The following is an 18,318-nucleotide window of genomic DNA, read 5'->3' on the forward strand; positions in this document are numbered from 1 at the left end:
CCCAGCCATTGTGTTCTAGCTGAAAAGTGACCCATGCCTTCCTATAAAATTATTTCTAGTTTCATGTTTTTCTATATAACCAAAACAAGAATTGTGGTCCCCTCTCTGGAAAGCCTCTACCTTTCATGATTGTCCTGGGTCAGGATTGATCAGGATAACTAGGTCTTGTAAGCATCATTGTCTTTCTATGGTGCAAAGTCTCCAGGAACATTATTTTCTTTTCCAAAATAAGTAGTTAAACAAATAGAAGCTGGAACAGAAACGATTGTCTAACAGATAAGTTGACTCACCTGGGACCTAAGATGAGGTATCCAGCCAACTACAGTGGCAGAGTTGGACAGGATGCTCCTAATGCTAGATTTAAAAAATAAAATTTATTCTTTAATAGTTATCTAGAATATTTTAAAGAAATGTTCAAATACCATGGGATTGTTGTTGCTTGGTTTTTGGTTGTTTTTTTTTTAAACCATTAAGAGATTATCATTGGATGGCAAGAGGGCCTTGGATAAAGGTACTTGCTGCCAACACCGATAACCGGAGTTCAGCGCACAGCCTCACAGGGTAGGTGGGAAGACTCAGCACACACAAGTTATCCTTTGAGCTCCATATCCATGGCACACTTGTCACATGTGTCCAGATGTACACCAACACTGACTAAATTACTGTACTTTAAAACATCACTTTATTGGGCTAGATTGTAGTACACACACCTTTAATTCTAGGACTTAGGAGGCAGAGGCACGTGGATCAGCAAATTTGAGGCCAACATTCTAAGTTCTTGGATAGAGGGCTACATAGTGAAACCCTGTCTCAAAAAAAAGTTATTGTAATAAAGTCACAAATGGAATCATCATGTAGCTATATTAATGTTCCAATGTAGACATTTGTCCAGTTCCAAATGACCTTCCACAAGTTAGAATAGTTATCCTGATTCCAGGGTTCACTTAATGTTTCATGCTTTTACTGTCAATTACATTTTCATAGACCTATCATCACAAAAATACATGTATGTTCATTTATATTGTTATCTTGCCCTTGTCCTCCATCTCTGAAATCCTTTTTTTTTCCTTTCCTTTCCTTTCCCTTTCCTTTCCTTTTCCTTTCCTTTCCTTTCCTTTCCTTTCCTTTCCTTTTCCTTTTCCTTCCTTCCTTCTCTCTCCTCTCTCTCTCTCTCTCTCTCTCTCTCTCTCTCTCTCTCTCTCTCTCTTTCTTTCTTGATGGACATGGTGCCTTTAATCCAGTGCTTGGGATACAGAGGCAGGCAGATTTTAAGGCCAATCTGATCTACACAGCAAACTCCAGGACAGTCAGGAAGTCATAGAGAGACCCTGACTCAAAAAATAAAAACAAAACCTACAGAGAGAAAGAAGACCAGAGGAAACAGCAAGGGGACACATATGACATACATAAAGGGGGACACACATGACATACATGAAGGGGGACACACATGACATACATGAAGGGGGACACACATGACATACATGAAGGGGAACACATGTAACATACATGAAGGGGACATACATGAAGGGGGACACACATGACATACATGAAAGGGACATACATTGAATACATAAAGGAGATACACATGACATACATGAAGGGGGACACATATCACATACATGCATGAAAATATCATAATGTCTCTCTTTTTTTCTTCTTTAAGATGAGGTTTCTCTGTGTACCCTTGGCCATCCTAGATTTCCCCCATAGACCTAGAACTCAACAATCTGCCTGCCTCTGCCTCCATTGTACCGGGATCAAAGTCATGTGCCACCAGCAGCCAGCGAAAGCCTGTCACTTTATACAAGGAAAATTTGCAAAGAATAAGACAATATTTACAAAGAGCCTGCAAAAGATTCATGCCTACAGAGACAAATCAGTTGAAAAAGGAAACAGTTCTCAGAAACAAAATATATTTTCTACTTAAGACTTAAGACATATTATAAAAATGATTTGGCATTAGAAAATCTTCACATCATATACTAATATCAGGTAAAGGAGCCAGGCAGTGGTAGGGTAAACCTTCAATCCCAGTACTCAGGAGGCAGAGACAGGCAGATCTGAGTTGGAGGCCAGCCTGGTCTACAAAGCAAGTTCCAGGACAGCCAGGGCCACACAGAGAAAACATAATTTAAAAAAAAAACATTAAACTAGACCTGGGGGTGCACACCTATCAAACCAGACTCATGAGTGTTAGACAGGAGGATAATGAGTTCAAAGCCAGCCCAACTACACAGCCAAATTCCATCTTAAAAAACAAAACAAACAAAAATATATTGAATTAAAAATATCTAGTCCTGTGGGCCAGTACTCCTGTGCTGAAATGTACCCCAGAAATGTCGTGTGAAGTGGTACATCAGGAAGGGCAGCCACTTAGCTTGCCTTCGCAGTCTAGTTTGTTCTGGTCCCAGGAACAGAGTTCCTGTTTCCATGGCTCTGTGACCTCAGGGGATAAGAACAGAGGGCAAAGAGGAAGGTACACAGTGGGGCACTGTTTGTCAAGTGTGAGGCCTGCATTCCCTCCCTAGAACACAAGGAGAAAGAAAGGGAAAAGAAATCCACCAGGTGTGGGAGAGCACACTTGTAATCCCAGCTCTAGGGTGGGAGAGACAGCGGGGTGAGTGGGGCTCACTGCTCAGCCAGTCCAGCTTAGTGAACAAGTTCCCAATGAGTGACAGATACTGTCTCCAAAACAAAAATCAAGGTGGACAATGCTTGAGAAACAGTAACTGAGTTATCCCTCCACATGACATATATAAGTATATACACACTTCAACACATGTATAGGCATACACATGCCTCCACACATACATGTATAGGCAGATACACAGAGACACTAACACAGAAGAATATAAAGAAATAAGATAAAACACAGATACTATAAGGTCCTAGGGGAAAAGTACTTCTTATGTTCTCTTTGGCTGCTATGAGGCCTGCTGGAGACTTCCAATCAAAGTGATCAAGGAATTTAGTCGTTTCTCCTTGGAGGTAGGATGACAAGAGAAAAAACAAGGTAAACAACTGCACCTAATCTGTAACTAGTGCATGTAACAGAGTACAACATAACCCTGTTGGTTGTTGGCTGGCTGAATGATGACGGTTGAATGCTAAATCTGATGGCTTGACTTAACACATGTGTCCTCAAACACCAAAGGGCTTAAGAATTGCAGGCAGGAGTAGCAGGAGTTCAGATCTGTTCCAAAGGCTCACTCTTCCAAAGGATCAGAGCACTGCTCCCAGGACCCCCCAGGTGACCATCACTGTAAATAACGCCTGCTCTAGGGGATCCAGTGTCCTCTCTTGGCTTCTTGGGCACCCGCGTGTACACAAACACATACACTGCAGTTTTCTCTGGCCATGTGGTTCTGCTCCATCTTGGCTTCTCCTCCTCCCCTCCTCTCTTTTGCTTTTTCTCGTCTGTCCACAATAGCATCTGTTGTGATTTTTATTTGATTCACCATCACATTTACTTCAATTATTTCTGTTCGTTTTGTCTTTTTTTTTTTAACTTTTCAGTCTCCTTGCTAGATTTTTCCTTTATCCTTTTTACCTCCAATTTACTGTTATATTCACTTTTGAGACTGCCTTGTTGAAGTCTAGAATAGATTTCCTTCATGTGTCCATCTGTTTGAATCTTCTATGTGATCATTATTAAATCTTTTACAAATTAAGATTCTGAATTCTTTTGTTAGACATTAACTATCTGTATGGTTTTGGGTTCCTTCGTTTTTAATTTTTTATATTATTTTATTTTAAGTGTATGGGTATTTTGCCTACATATGTACCTATGCACAACACATGTATCTGGTGCCATGGGCCAGAGAAGATTGGATCCCCTGTCACTGTAGGTATAGGTGATTGTGAGCTTCTGTGTGTGTGCTGGGAATTGAACCCAGGTCCTCTGGAAGAGCACTTGTGTCATCTCTAACCCAACATTTCTCTGTTCTAGAAATGTCTTTTCACGTTTATTTGAGCCAGGGTTCTAACAAAGATCATACCTTAGATTTCAGTCACATCAAAAGCTTGAATCTGTAAAAGTTTACTCTTAGCTTGTGATTTGCTGAAGAAATTAGATTGTCATATGTCCTTACTGTGGGGATTATATCTTTAAGTATGCTCACCATGTATGTTTGTATTTTCTTTTGTATTTCCTGCATTCCTGGAGAGGCTTAATAGATTGAATTTCCATTCTCTTGCTAAGAATACATAGGATGAACAGTGTCTTGCTCTCAATGATGTTAGAATTGGTCAGGCTCCTGATCACCTTCCTTTACCCAGTAGCAGGTTATACTTCGGCCCTTCGTCAATGGTTTTCACAGCCGTTGAGATGATTGCCTAGCTCTGTTATTTTTACTAAGGCTTGCAATCTGGCAGGCGTTTTCTATGTGCTGTTCATGTGTCATAAATTAGCTGCAATGTGTGTCTTTAGCTACATAATTATCCTCAAGTGTAATTAGCACAAACAGACAGCATAGTTACTGATTCTTCTATTATTTTTCTTTATATATTGTTTCCTTAAAACTTGGCAAAATTGACTTCTTAAAAAATTATGTTAAACGTCTCATGTGTCAGTCATATACTCCTCTTCTGTACTCCTTTCAGAACCATCAGGGGCTTGTTCACGTCAGTCTCGTCCTTTCCAATGACCAGCTCATTCCCATAGATTGTTGTCCTTTTGCCAGGCTCCTCTTATAGATTTAAAGTAATATCCTGTGCTTTTAAGTTTCTTTAATTTTCATATTAGTATCTTTTGTCAGTAATAGAAATCTTAGTTTTAAATAACATTTACACATTTTTCTCTTCTCTCCTGTCAGACTGCAATTATGTAACTTTTGTACAATTTAAAAAGCTAAAGATTAGGAAGTATTCATTTAACACAAACTTTGCTGTCTCAGGATCTTGGATTCTTTGTTTGCTTACAGCTAGTTCATTCGATTCTAGTTAGGAACCTTCAATATAAAACAACATAGAAGGGTTCATACAAAAATATACTAGATTTTGACCATGAAGAGACATACCTATAATCTAGTACTTTGGGGACTGAGAAAGGATAGTCAAGAGTTTGAGACCAGTCTGGACTTCATGGTGAGATTCTTTCAAAACCTACTACTGATTTCCAGCTTCTCGGTGTACAGAGAACAAAAGACTACAGAGTGCTTAGCCCCAAATTGAACTTTCATATGTTACCTCAAGGCTGGGGGTTTTGGCAGAGGGGTTGTGGGGCAGGAGGATTGTAAGAGCCAAAGGTCACAGGTGATTTAAAGGAAACTGTTTTCCAGACAGAAGTGCATATGAACTCAGTGACTGTTACAGTGTGCACAAGACGTACACAAGCTCTAGCTTGTGAATTCATCACAGTGGGAATGAAGTGGGATATGTAATCCCAGCACCAGCTGAGGAGCTATTAGCATTTAATGATTGCTGGGAAGAAGAGATTCAGGTCATTAATGATAATGACCTTAATAATGTGACTACGCACCAGAGCACCTTAATCCCAAAACCAGCTGAGCAACACAAACTGGACCTTATCAGGAGAGAAGCTTGAAAAGGAAGCCGTCTCAAAGCTGGGTTGGAAGCAATGAGAGGGTTGAATTTTCAAAATACATCCCATGAAATTATCAAAGAATTTTTAAAAACTATCATCAAAGCTTAAATTACCTGTTATAATTGATAAAGTATCAGGAAGGAGGTCAGCAACATTGCTCAGAAGGCACTTAGCATGCAACCCTGACAGCCTGTGTCAGACCTTATAAAGGGAGGAGAGAGTCAGCTCTACCAAGTCGTCCTCTGACTTCCTGTGCACTCTTACACACACACACACACACACACACACACACGCCACACGCACACACATACACAAACATCAAAAACACACAGTTTTTAATGTCAGACAGCCTTGGAAATAGCCTTTTCTCCCATTATCAACATCAACTGTTTGTAAAGTAGTCCATGTCTTTAGCAGTATAACACACCAAGAAAGAAATACTATGTGCTTGTTTACTTGTGGGTAAGTTCAGGGTAGGGCCTCTATTGTCTCCAGAGGTCTCTGCATTAAGAAAAGAACTTCATGTTGATGTTTGTTTGTTTGTTTCCTAATTTGCTTTAGCCAGAATACCACATTTTCCAAGCAGTGCTAACTGAGGTCCACCGCTCAAGCTGAACTTGAATCTGAAGTTGTTTCTGCTAACAGAGGCAACATAGTTATTGCTGCTGGTGTCTTAGACCCATGAAAAGCTAGTGTTTTCCTTTCTTTTCAGATGATGGACATAAGAAAGCTCGAAATGCTTATCTCAATAATTCCAACTATGATGAAGGAGACGAATATTTTGATAAAAATCTGGCACTCTTTGAGGTAATATTTTAATTATCTTTGTATGTATGTGTGTGTGTGGGAGTAGAGGAGGGCATCATATTTCCCTGGAGATGGAGTTAGTGGGGTTGTGAGCCTCCCAATATGGGTGCTGGTAACTGAACTCAGGACTCTGGAAGAATAGCAAGAATTCTTAACCCACTGACTTAAGTTGGCTCTCCAACCTGCACAATGGAATTCATCAGCTACTATGAATATGAAATCATCACATTTCCAGAAAAAAATGTTTGGAAACATCAATCATGTTAAGCAAAATAAGCCAAACTAAGACAGATACTGAATAGTACATGTTTTTCCCATGTATATGTAAATGTGTGAGTGGGAGAGAGGGAGAGAGAGAGTGCAGACTGTGAGAAGGAAGGAAGAGGTGTTAAGGAGGCAGAGAATACAGGTAACATGAAAGCAGAAGGAGAGACTCATTCAGGAAGGAAGAGAACCAGTCTCTAAGAGGGTCAGAAGGAATCGGGGAAGGCAGAGGAGGAGGCAGCAAATCAGAGCACAAGCATCATTACACATTTGTATGTAAAGCCTTAACGAATCCCAGAACTCGGGGTCCTTCCTTAACGTGTTGCCCTAACTGAGCATGGTCTTTTCTGTTTACTGATTGAAAGTCTATTTTGTTGTTGAATTTCAGTATCCTTCATGAATTATTTCTGACTTTGTAGGAAGAAATGGACACCAGACCAAAGGTGTCTTCTCTCCTCAACCGCATGGCCAACTATACAAATCTGACACAAGGAGCAAAGGAACATGAAGAGGCAGAGAACATCACCGAAGGAAAAAAGAAGCCTACCAAGGTGACGCCTCACAGTACCCAGGATAGATACAAGACAGCCCATGTATAAGACGATGAAGACATAGCCAGGGCATCCGTCCATGTTAAGAAACAGCGTATTAAACACTTAAGTACCCAGAACAATTCTGAGCATTGGCATCATGGCCCAGACAGAATGTACAGTATCCTAGCTTCATGTGAGAAGCCAGTTCCTATGCTCTTTAAGCTGTTAAAGTATATAACATTTTTAGTGTCAGTTAATGCTTGACCAAAACTAAGCAGGGTTAAAAAAAACAATGAGACTGACGAGAGCCTGCTGGAAGGAGTTGCTTCTCTGATAGGCTGGGCAGAGAGGCACTCTGCTGTAGTGGATTTGAGCAGAAACCATCCAAGTGGTTAGCCATGTGAATGACAGCATTGCAGGAAGAGACGTTAGCACATCAGTGGGGTAGTGTCTATGTACCTGGCTACTCGAGCTGTCTGCTGGGCACAAGGTTTTGAGGTGTTTTGGGTGTTTTGTTTTGTTTGATCCTTTGAGACTATGCCTCAAATATAAGACAGGCTGGCCTTGGACTTTGAATGTTCCCTCCTCAGCCTCCCAGATGCTAGAATCATAGGCATGTACCATGGTAGTGATACCCAGAAATTGTTAGATTTTACATTTCAAATGTTATTCCTGTTCCTGGTTTCCTGTCAATAAGCCCCTTATCCCCTCCCCATCCCCTTCTTCTATAAGGGTGTTCCCCTCCTCATCCACCCGCCTTATTACCACCACCACCACCCCCAAATTCCCTTACACTAACCAACCAACCAACCTTGGCAGGACCAAGGGCTTCTCCTTCCATTGGTGCCCAACAAGGCCATCCTCTGCTACATATGCAGTTGGAGCCGTGGGTCAGTCCATGTATAGTCTTTGGATGGTAGTTTAGTGCCTGGAAGCTCTGGTTGGTTGGCATTGTTGTTCGTATGGGGTTGCAAGCCCCTTCAACTCTTTCAATCCTTTCTCTAATTCCTCCAACGGGGGTCCCGTTCTCAGTTCAGTGGTTTGCTGCTAGCATTGGCCTCTGTATTGGACATGTTCTGGCTGTGTCTCTCAGGAGAGATCTATATCTGGTTCCTGTCTGCCTGCACTTCTCAGCTTCATCCATCTTATCTAGTTTTGGTGATGGTATATGGGCCCATGTGGGGCAGGCTCTGAATGGCTGTTCCTTCAGTCTGCTCTAAACTTCGCCTCCATATCCCCTCCTATGAATATTTTTGTTCCCCCTTTTAAGAAGGAGTGAAGCATCCGCATTTTGGTCATCCTTCTTCTTGATTGAGCTTCATGTGGTCTGTGGATTGCATCTAGGGTAATTTGAGCTTTTGGGCTAATATCACTTATCAATGAGTTTTTCTGTGTGTTTTTCTGTGATTGGGTTCTAGTTCATTCCATTTTGCCTATATGAATTTCATGAAGTCATTGTTTTTTGATAGCTTCTCCATTGTGTAGATGTACCACATTTTCTGTATCCATTCCTCTGTTGAAGGGCATCTGGGTTCTTTCCAGCTTCTGGCTATTATAAATAAGGCTGCTATGAACATAGTGGAGCATGTGTCTTTGTTATATGTTGGGGCATCTTTGGGTATATGCCCAAAAGAGGTATAGCTGGGTCCTCAGGTATTTCAATGTTCAATTTTCTGAGGAACCTCCAGACTGATTTCCAGAGTGGTTGTACCAGTTTGCAATCCCACCAACAATGGAGGAGTGTTCCTCTTTCTCCACATCCTTGCCAGCATCTGCTGTCGCCGGAGTTTTTGATCTTAGCCATTCTGACTGGTGTGAGGTGGAATCTCAGTGTTGTTTTGATTTGCATTTCCCTGATGACTAAAGATGTTGGACATTTCTTTAGTTACTTCTCAGCCTTGATATTCCTCAGCTGAGAATTCTTTGTTTAGCTGTGTACCCCATTTTTAATTGGGTTATTTGGCTCTCCGGAGTCTAATTTCTTGAGTTCTTTGTATATTTTGGATATTAGCCCTCTATCGAATGTAGGATTGGTAAAGATCTTTTCCCAATTTGTTGGTTGCCATTTTGTCCTAATGACAGTGTCCTTTGCCTTACAAAAGCTTTGCAGTTTTATGAGGTCCCATTTGTTGATTCTTGATCTTAGAGCATAAACCAGATTTTTTTTAATACTACTCTTTTTCTTACAATAAAATTATGCCAATACACACAGTTAGGGCGCCTCTTTGCAAAGGGGCCAAATGGCCTTCAAACTTTTATTTTCCCCATCTGTTTCGTTACCAACTATTATGAAGAATTTGAACTTAAATTCTCAACAGTTTCCACAAGTCATTGCTCTGTTTTTAAATGAAAAGAATTTTAGCAATTTTAAAGAGACATTTTTAGATTTTTGAATGTTCCATTGTTTAGGTATTTAAAAGCATGTGGGAAGTTATCCAGATTACAAATGTCTATAGATAATAGAAGTATAGTGCTGGATCTGACATGTTAATGCTTAAAGTTCCTGACTCCACTTTGAGATTCCTATGGTAGGGGTTGGGCATTTAGCTCAATGGGCCCTGGGTTCAGTCCCCAGCTCTGAAAAAAAAAAAAAAAGAGAGAGAGAGATTCCTATGATAAGTCAAAGCATCTTTTATGGCTAACTATATAATTTTCCTTTTGTCTTACATTTTTATTTTCAGAGCCCCCAAATGGGTACTTTCATGGGTGTCTACCTCCCATGTCTACAGAATATTTTTGGAGTGATCCTCTTTCTGCGTCTTACCTGGGTAGTGGGCACAGCTGGAGTCCTTCAGGCCTTTGCCATTGTCCTTATCTGCTGCTGCTGTGTAAGTCACCTGTGTCGTTGAGCTGCCAAGAGTATATGCACTTGACCTCTGGGGAACAAGTACAGAAAGTGTGAAAAGATTCATGACCCCAACAAGAGAGAGAATTTTGATCTTAAAATCTAAAAATTTTCACTAAGCACCCATTATTCATTACTTACTATGTAGTGTATGGTTTCCTAGATTTTTGGAAATACAAAACAAAATGAAGGTCTTCAGATCTAAAATATGGGTAATTGAGCATGAAAACATTAATGTTGTAACAGAAAACATTAAAAAAATGCATACACTATTCCAAAATGTACTGAAAATAAAATTGGCGGTGCCTTGGAAGGGTGAGGTGAGCCTGGATTGGATTTGGCTCACTTTGAACTCTTTTTATTCCTTTCCCAGTCAGTTTTTCCCAGGACTTCTCTCTCACACCCAACTTATTCTGAGTCTCCTTCATTTAAACTGCTCACTCTTCTGTGTCCCATTTCTGCCCACTTTGTCCTTTCACGGTTGTTTTAGTAGCCATTGCATCCTCCCCCTACACTAACTGTGCAGGTTAAGCAGACATAGCCTATATCATTAATAACTAAAGGGCAATGCCTTCTCTACTCCCAGGTTCTCAAGCTCAAAACTTCTAGGTCATATATGACTCCTTCTTTGCCATTCACCATGGCCAATCTGTTCTCTCTGAACTATTTCATATTCAACCATACCGTCTCATTCCCACTAGCACACTGTTGGTTTTACCTCTTATTTATACTATATAGCCTACTAGTTAGTCACTGTGCCTCCAAAAACGCTTTCTTTCAAGCCCTTTGTGTACTGTTACTGGATAATGTTTTAATTTTCTTCCAATAGTTCTTACCATATTTGTGACATTGTAGTTAGTCTGTAGGTAGGTTCAGCCTACTTCGCAGTGTTAACTCCCTAGCTGTTCCTTTTGAATATGTTATACAGCAACCCTTCATAAAAATATTTTCATTAGTAAAATGTTTGCTAAGTGCTTTGACGTTCAGACATGAGAAAGTAGTACACAATGTCAACTCTACTCAGTAGTGACATTCTTCTCTTCTGCAGACAATGTTAACTGCCATCTCCATGAGTGCCATCGCCACTAACGGAGTGGTGCCAGGTCAGTAGCCCAGCCTTGAATTTCAGAGGTTATCAGTGAGTAATCACCATGTTTATGCTTTTCCAAAGAAAACTAATATGTTTAGTCTGTTGCTCATAGGGTACTGTAACAGACACTTTGTAGAAGCCAGAGAGACAAATGCTGTCTAGCTTAAGGTTTTGAGATCTCATTATTTTTAGACTACAATGCTTTAATTTCAACCACACTCTTTGCTTATAAAATGTTGTATTAAACTATCTTATTTCTGTGGGAAGCATTCCAGTTTTTCCCTAATAGTGACAAAATGTAGAGTTTTGGGCACACCATATTCCCACTAGCAAATCTACTTGGTCATATTCGATTTCCCAAAGTCTGAAACATCTTTTTGTGCATATTTTTAGATTATTGCTTATGACTTGTTTATGGTTCTTTTAGTGACACCCTCATTTTATTCTGTTCAAATTCTATTTTGTCTTGTAGCCGGAGGCTCATACTTCATGATTTCCCGGGCCCTGGGCCCAGAGTTTGGCGGGGCTGTGGGCCTCTGCTTTTATCTTGGCACCACATTTGCAGCAGCCATGTATATTCTTGGTGCCATTGAAATCTTTCTGGTAAGTGATGGAGTAATTGTGGACTACAGTGTAGAAATTCTGTGGGTTTATTTTGTCATTAGATATCAAGGTTTCTGAGATCAGGTAAGGCATGACAGCCAACCTTACCTTTTTCCATGGGATTGTCCTCTTACCATGACCGAGCAGAAAGGTTGAGGTGTCCTTCACCTGCCTGCCCTTTCCCCTCTGTCTGATTGTCCCCAACTCTATCACTTCAACCAGGGAGTTCATATCTTTAGTACAAAAGACTTGTACATATGTCAGTGCAAAAAGTAAAATAGAATTTCTTTTTTATATTGTGTGTTTGTATGTGTGTGTTCTAGTGCATTGAATACATGTGTGTAGAGGCCAGCGATCAACCTATTTCTTCACCTGCTGTTCCTCAGAGACATCTAGTTTTTTTTATGAGGTGGGATCTTTCTCTGGGACCTGGGGCTCAACATCTTTGGCTGCAGAGCTGGTCAGCCCCAGGGTTCCTCCTGCCTTTACTCCCCCGCAGTGCTAAGATGACAAGCACATACCACCGTGCCTCATTCTTCACACACATCCTGGGGGTCAAAGGCAGGTGCTCATTCTTGTGCAGCAAGTATTCGACTGGATGAGTTGCATCCCGAACCCCTCTTTTTGATAACTATACCAATGAAGGAGTTTTTAATTTTTCTACTCATATTATAAATCTTCTCTATAGCCTTTTGAATAAAATTACTCATTTTTCCCATTTGAAAATGCAAATATTCAGAATAGCAAATAGAAAACAAAATTAATCTACAACACAACATTTTTATAGACATTCTAGAGTCAAATAAAGATCTGGTTAATTTACAGCCAGCTCTGGTACATAACCTTAGTCCCAGCACTTGGGAAATAGAGGCGTGTGTATCTTTGAGTTCCAGGCCAGCTAGGGCAGGTAATCAGACTCTGTCTAAAAATACATGATTAAAACGAAGAAAGCAGGTCTGGACTCAGGCCCGGAGCTTCACGGCACTGGCTGCTCTTGCAGGACCAGGGCTCAATTTCTAGCACCCAGATGGCATCTCACAACTGTCTGTAACTCCAGGTACAAAGGATACACCCACCTCACACAACTGTACATGCAGGCAAAACAACAGTACACATAAAAATAATAAAAGTAAAATCAATTTTAAAAATAATTAATATTTTGATCGTTTTTTTGTTTAGCTGTCCTTTCCTTCACAAAATAAGCAAGCCATTACAGCCCCTCTACTTGATTGTTTTGAAATGGCCGCACATCTTCTCGACTTCTCTTCTTCTGACAGGTGTATATTGTCCCCCGAGCTGCCATCTTTCGGAGCGATGATGCACTCAAGGAGTCAGCAGCCATGCTGAACAACATGCGTGTCTATGGTACAGCCTTCCTGGTCCTCATGGTCTTGGTGGTGTTCATCGGCGTACGCTATGTGAATAAGTTTGCCTCACTTTTCCTGGCCTGTGTAATTGTGTCAATCTTGGCTATCTATGCTGGTGCCATCAAGTCTTCCTTTGCTCCACCACACTTCCCGTACGTACCTCTCTTTGACATAATCGTCATTGGATAGTCAGTGAAGGTATCTGGTGATGTGAACATTTTCACCAAAATTTCATGGAGTGATTTCCTATTGGTCCAGTTTCCCAGAAGGAAGCTTCCTGACATACTGTCCTATTGACCCTCTTCTTCACTTCTGAAATGTAGACCTAACAGCTGTATCCATTCTTAAGGTACACCTCTTTATGTGTGCTGCTTCTTGCCCCCCAATAATGATTGTGTTTATGTGAACTATCCATGAAGGACTTTGCAGTCATAGTCATTACCAGCAACTAATGTTCAGTCGCTTTTAAAATAAAAATCAATTCAAAAGAATTCTACAGTAGCCGTCTGGAGAGGGGACTCTGTAGTTAAAAGCAGTGGCTGATCTTCAGAGGACCTGGGTCCCTAACACCCACATGATGGCTCACAACTGTCTGTAACTCCAGTCCAAGGGATCTAGTGCCCTCTTCAGGCCTTTACAGGCTTCAGGCATACAGAACATTCAAGTAGGCAAAAACACCCATATACATAAACTAAATCTTTTTTTAAAGAGTTACCTAAATTATTTATTTACCTTATTCTTGGTACCGTAAGTGCTCAGAGTTATCAGGTATAAAGGAAAATGACTGTCTTATCGCATGTATGTCCCCTGGACGTTCCATATCATACATAGTACAGTAGTGAAGTGATGAATTTGTACAGACTTCCTTCACAGACTCACCTGTTGTCTCAAGGATTTGTGACACAGAGGCCAGTTGACACTGAGTATTTGTAATGTAATCTTATTACAGAAGTTGCCTTTGAACTCATGTGGATCAGCAGGGAATCAAAGTTATTGATATTATGCTGATTTAAAACAAGTTACAGGAAAAAAATACAAAAACATTTTTTTCATGATGAAGAAGCCAGATCAAGTGAAGATGAATGACTTTCCCCAAAGTCAGCTAATGGTAGGGCAAGAACATGGGACTTTGTGATTTCCTGATTGCTATTTGGTATTTCTTCTATGTGATGTCAGTAATAAATCCCACCATAAATTTTCATTTTGCTTACTTAGGGCCATAAAATAAAGATCATTTTCAGAGTTATATAAGTTTTAAAGATTTATTTATTATATATGAGTACACTGTTGCTCTCTTCAGACACACCAGAAGAGGGCATCAGATCTCACTACAGATGGTTGTGAGCCACCATGTGGTTGCTGAGATTTGAACTCAGGACCTCTGGAAGAGCTGTCAGTGCTCTTAACCACCGAGCCATCTCTCCATCCCTGTAAAAGTTTTAGATGCAACTTTTTAGCTGTATCTCAACTCGGAAAATTCCATTTGTTTCAGGTTCCTCTTTGGGGCTTCTCTATTTCTGTTTGGTTGAAGAAGAAATCCCAATACAAGCTATTTTGTTTTTTTAAATTCCAGCATAATATGTTAAAAAAAAAACCAAAAGCCTTAGATAAACCATGAAACAAAACTAGGATTGTTGGGTTGTTGAAGCCACGTGGCTAATTGTGTATGTATGAAATCACTCTGCAGATTTGGAATCGTGGTTTATTTTTTCTTTTCTTTTTTTTTGTTTTTTGTTTTTTTGTAGCTCAGAAGTATTGTATTACGGGTCTATTACTCCATTCTTGTTTATGTTTCTAGGTAGTAGAAAAAAAAGCTGCAGTTAATATTTGTATAATTCTTGAATTTCCTCTTTACCACTGGGTCTAGGTTTAAGGTCAAAAACAGTTTTCTCTTGGGCCATGGAGAGATATGCTTTTAAGTCTAGTCAGACTGTCCTGCAGCAGTAATCAGAAGACTTAGACGAGCTGGCAGTCCCAGGAGGCTGTGACAAGCCTCTTCACATTTCATTCCCTATCTTCTTTCTTTCTCTTCCTCCTCCCCCTCTCTGCCTCTCCCTAGAAAGAAAACAAGCAAATGAAAATATGGGCATTTGGACATATTTTAAAAATAAGAGCAGAAGTTCTCTGGGATTTCATTGTTGCTGGCAGTGGTAATGGTGTGGGGGTAGGGCAGTGGCAGTCCATATGTGTGTCTGTGTGGAAACCAAAACAAGATTTCAGGTATCCTTTATCACTCTCTATATTGTACCATTGTTTGCACTGTTTAGATGGACTGGCTAAACAGTCCACCCTTTCTGTGTCTTCTCCTCCCCTGCCCCAATTTCCAGAGCTGAGATGACAGGCACGTATGACCACACCAGGCTTTGACCTGGGTGCTGGAGATCTGGGCTCAGGTTCTCATGCTTCCATAACAAGAACTCCATCTCCCTAACCTCTCCAGGATTCCTTTGGACCTGAAAGTGAATGAATAGCCAAATATTTTTGGAAGATAATTGAGCATAGTTTCTTTGTACAGTTCTTATGTTTGAATCATATCACCTATATCTGTCATTTGTATGACCTTGGTCTTGGGCAGAATACTGCATCCCTGTAACCCTCAATGCCTCCAGCTACAAAAGATAAATGTTAAAATATTGTGAGATCTGTGAGGGTTACACTGGCAGAAAGTACAGGTCACCTCAATTTAAGGTCATCCTTGTCTACCCATGACAGTAAAATCTCTGAGCAATGACATTTTATCCTTGTTTTCATCTTTAAAACTTAGTTTTCTCTGTTCTTTTTTCCCTTCTTGATCTTTCTCTTCTTCTCTGTTTGCTTTGATTTAGGGTCTGTATGCTGGGCAACCGCACCCTGTCATCAAGACACCTTGACATTTGCTCTAAGACCAAGGAAGTTAACAACATGACAATACCATCAAAGTTATGGGGATTCTTCTGCAACTCAAGTCAGTTTTTTAATGCCACCTGTGATGAGTACTTTGTTCACAATAATGTCACCTCAATCCAGGGCATTCCAGGGTTGGCTAGTGGCATCATTACTGGTAAGTTAGAGAGTTTAACTAGATTGGTTTGTTTTGTGTTGTTTCTTCTTTAAGTACAGTAGTGGGAAGTAGGCTTTCCCGTCTTAGGTCTTCACCCTCCCCCTATTTTTTTTACTTTGTATTATAGTATTAATTATGCATAACAATAGGTTTATTATATTTTATACATGCTTATTATGTTATTTTGATCATACTTACTCATACTCATTATTCTCTCATTTACATACACACTGAATCTCATTGGAACTGGTGTGTTTATAGCAGCATGGGCACTTTACAGTGGCTACAGGACTGAGGAAAATGTCTCGCCCTCCCACATTAGGTGGTTGGTTATAAAGCCTCAGAATGGGTGGGGTCTTGTGAGCGCCCCTTCCTCAAATGACATAATGATAGAGCCCATCTGGCGGAGACCTTGTGCAGGTATTCAGAGATGCTGTGCATTCAAGCACGCAAGAGCCACAGCACAAAGCCAGCATTCTACATGACTCCTCCTTCTCTGGATTTTCCATTCTTCCAGCCCCGTTTCCACGCTCCCTGAGCCTCGAAGGGAGTGATATAAATAGCTTTATGACTCAGCATAAGATAGTCAATTCTTCCTACCACTGTGACCTTTGGTTACTGACCCTCCTCAGAGACCACGGCCCCCTGTAGAAAAAGCCGTCTCTGACCAAAGCTGGTAGCAGCAGTAGTAGCTAAGCATAAGCATGGTTGTTGAGAAGGCAGTTTGACAGGCACAGCATTCCATTTAGCAAATATAGGCAGTAGCTTCCCCAGAGCTGGTGACCTAGACCCTAACTGGTGATGATTATGATTGCAGCCTTAAGGCTTGAACCCAGGGAATATGTCTGACAAGCATCACATGCTCTACCATTGAGCTACACCCCAGCCCACTGTCTACGGCTCTTCTATTGAACATGGCAGTGATCCCTGTGTGTTCACGGATGACTGTAAACTCAGAATCTTTGTGCCTCAGCCTCCTGAGTACTGGCAGGATAATAGGTGTACAACACCATGCCCTGCATACTTCTGTTTTTCTCTTAGTGAAATTATATTTAGAACTTCCTTGCAGAGTACAACTGTCAAATTTTGCCCCTTTTTTGAGAGCAGAGGTGGACAAATGACTTTCTAGCATAGGATAAGATAAAATATTTTGTGAGTATTTTCATTTTGCAATATTCCTCAAGCTAACTTGAAACTCCTGGGCTTAAGGAGTCCTTCTGCCTCATGCTCCTAACAAGCTATGACTGCAGGGACTTGCCTTTGTGTCTGACTAATGTACTCTTGAAAAATTGGTCTCCCTTCAGTGATAGCTCAAACAGAACTATTTTAATGTCACCAAACACACCTATGTTTTCCTAGAGAGCTAAATTTGTGAAATTCTTTTCTTGAGTGATGTCCACCTTAAATGTTTTGTCCACAAATTTCTTGCCCATGAAGCAAGTTCATACTAAGAGGTTAAAACTGCTTTGATACTAATTTAAAAAAAAAAAAAGGCTTTAAGGGGTTTGGGGATTTAGCTCAGTGGTAGAGTGCTTGCATAGCAAGCACAAGGCCCTGGGTTCGGCCCCCAGCTCCAAAAAAAAAAAAAAAAACAAAACAAAAACAAAAACAAAAAAAAAGACTTTAAATTTGAGAACTAATTTAAAAATCAACTTTATGGGATATTTGATTTTAGTCTATTTAACTTTTACTAAGTTATATTACTACATTTATTTTAATAAAATATTTTGTAAAATTATTTTAAGATAGAGAAATATCATTATGTTTCATCCTACAGTGCTTACATATGTTCATGGTAGAGAAACTATAGTTCATTAAAACAGTAAGGATTCAGGTGGAGGTGGGTCTAGAGTATAGTGCTTGCCTAGCAAGTAAAAGGCTCCTGGGTCAGTCTCCACTCCAGTAGTTATAACAACAACAACCAGCGTTTCTGGTTGAATATTGTTTGGGTAAGAAATCATATGGTTGTATTACTTCTATATTTACTTATATCTTTATATTTTCTTTCTTCTTATTCACCCTACCCCTCAACCCTTTGCAGAAAACCTTTGGAGTAATTATTTACCAAAAGGTGAGATAATTGAAAAGCCATCAGCCAAGTCATCTGACGTTTTGGGCAACTTAAACCATGAATATGTTCTTGCTGATATTACCACCTCCTTCACTCTTCTGGTGGGGATCTTCTTTCCTTCTGTCACAGGTAAGTAGGTTACTTGGTTTAGAT

General features: G+C 40.3%; 1 protein-coding gene across 3 annotated transcripts in view; it reads left to right on the forward strand.

Annotated features, from left to right (window-relative positions):
• The window catches only part of Slc12a6 (solute carrier family 12 member 6), a 94,864-nt gene that overhangs the window by 57,454 nt on the left and 19,092 nt on the right, over window positions 1–18,318 (forward strand). For all 3 annotated transcript variants that reach the window (XM_032903878.1, XM_032903879.1, XM_032903880.1), the window contains 8 exons: window positions 6,258–6,352; window positions 7,036–7,167; window positions 9,831–9,977; window positions 11,043–11,097; window positions 11,557–11,687; window positions 12,965–13,206; window positions 15,880–16,094; window positions 18,136–18,294. In XM_032903878.1, coding sequence (XP_032759769.1) covers window positions 6,258–6,352; window positions 7,036–7,167; window positions 9,831–9,977; window positions 11,043–11,097; window positions 11,557–11,687; window positions 12,965–13,206; window positions 15,880–16,094; window positions 18,136–18,294 — 1,176 coding nt within the window. The remainder of the gene's footprint in view (window positions 1–6,257; window positions 6,353–7,035; window positions 7,168–9,830; window positions 9,978–11,042; window positions 11,098–11,556; window positions 11,688–12,964; window positions 13,207–15,879; window positions 16,095–18,135; window positions 18,295–18,318) is intronic.

Source organism: Rattus rattus, chromosome 5 (assembly GCF_011064425.1).
Source record: "Rattus rattus isolate New Zealand chromosome 5, Rrattus_CSIRO_v1, whole genome shotgun sequence".
Taxonomy (NCBI): domain Eukaryota; kingdom Metazoa; phylum Chordata; class Mammalia; order Rodentia; family Muridae; genus Rattus; species Rattus rattus.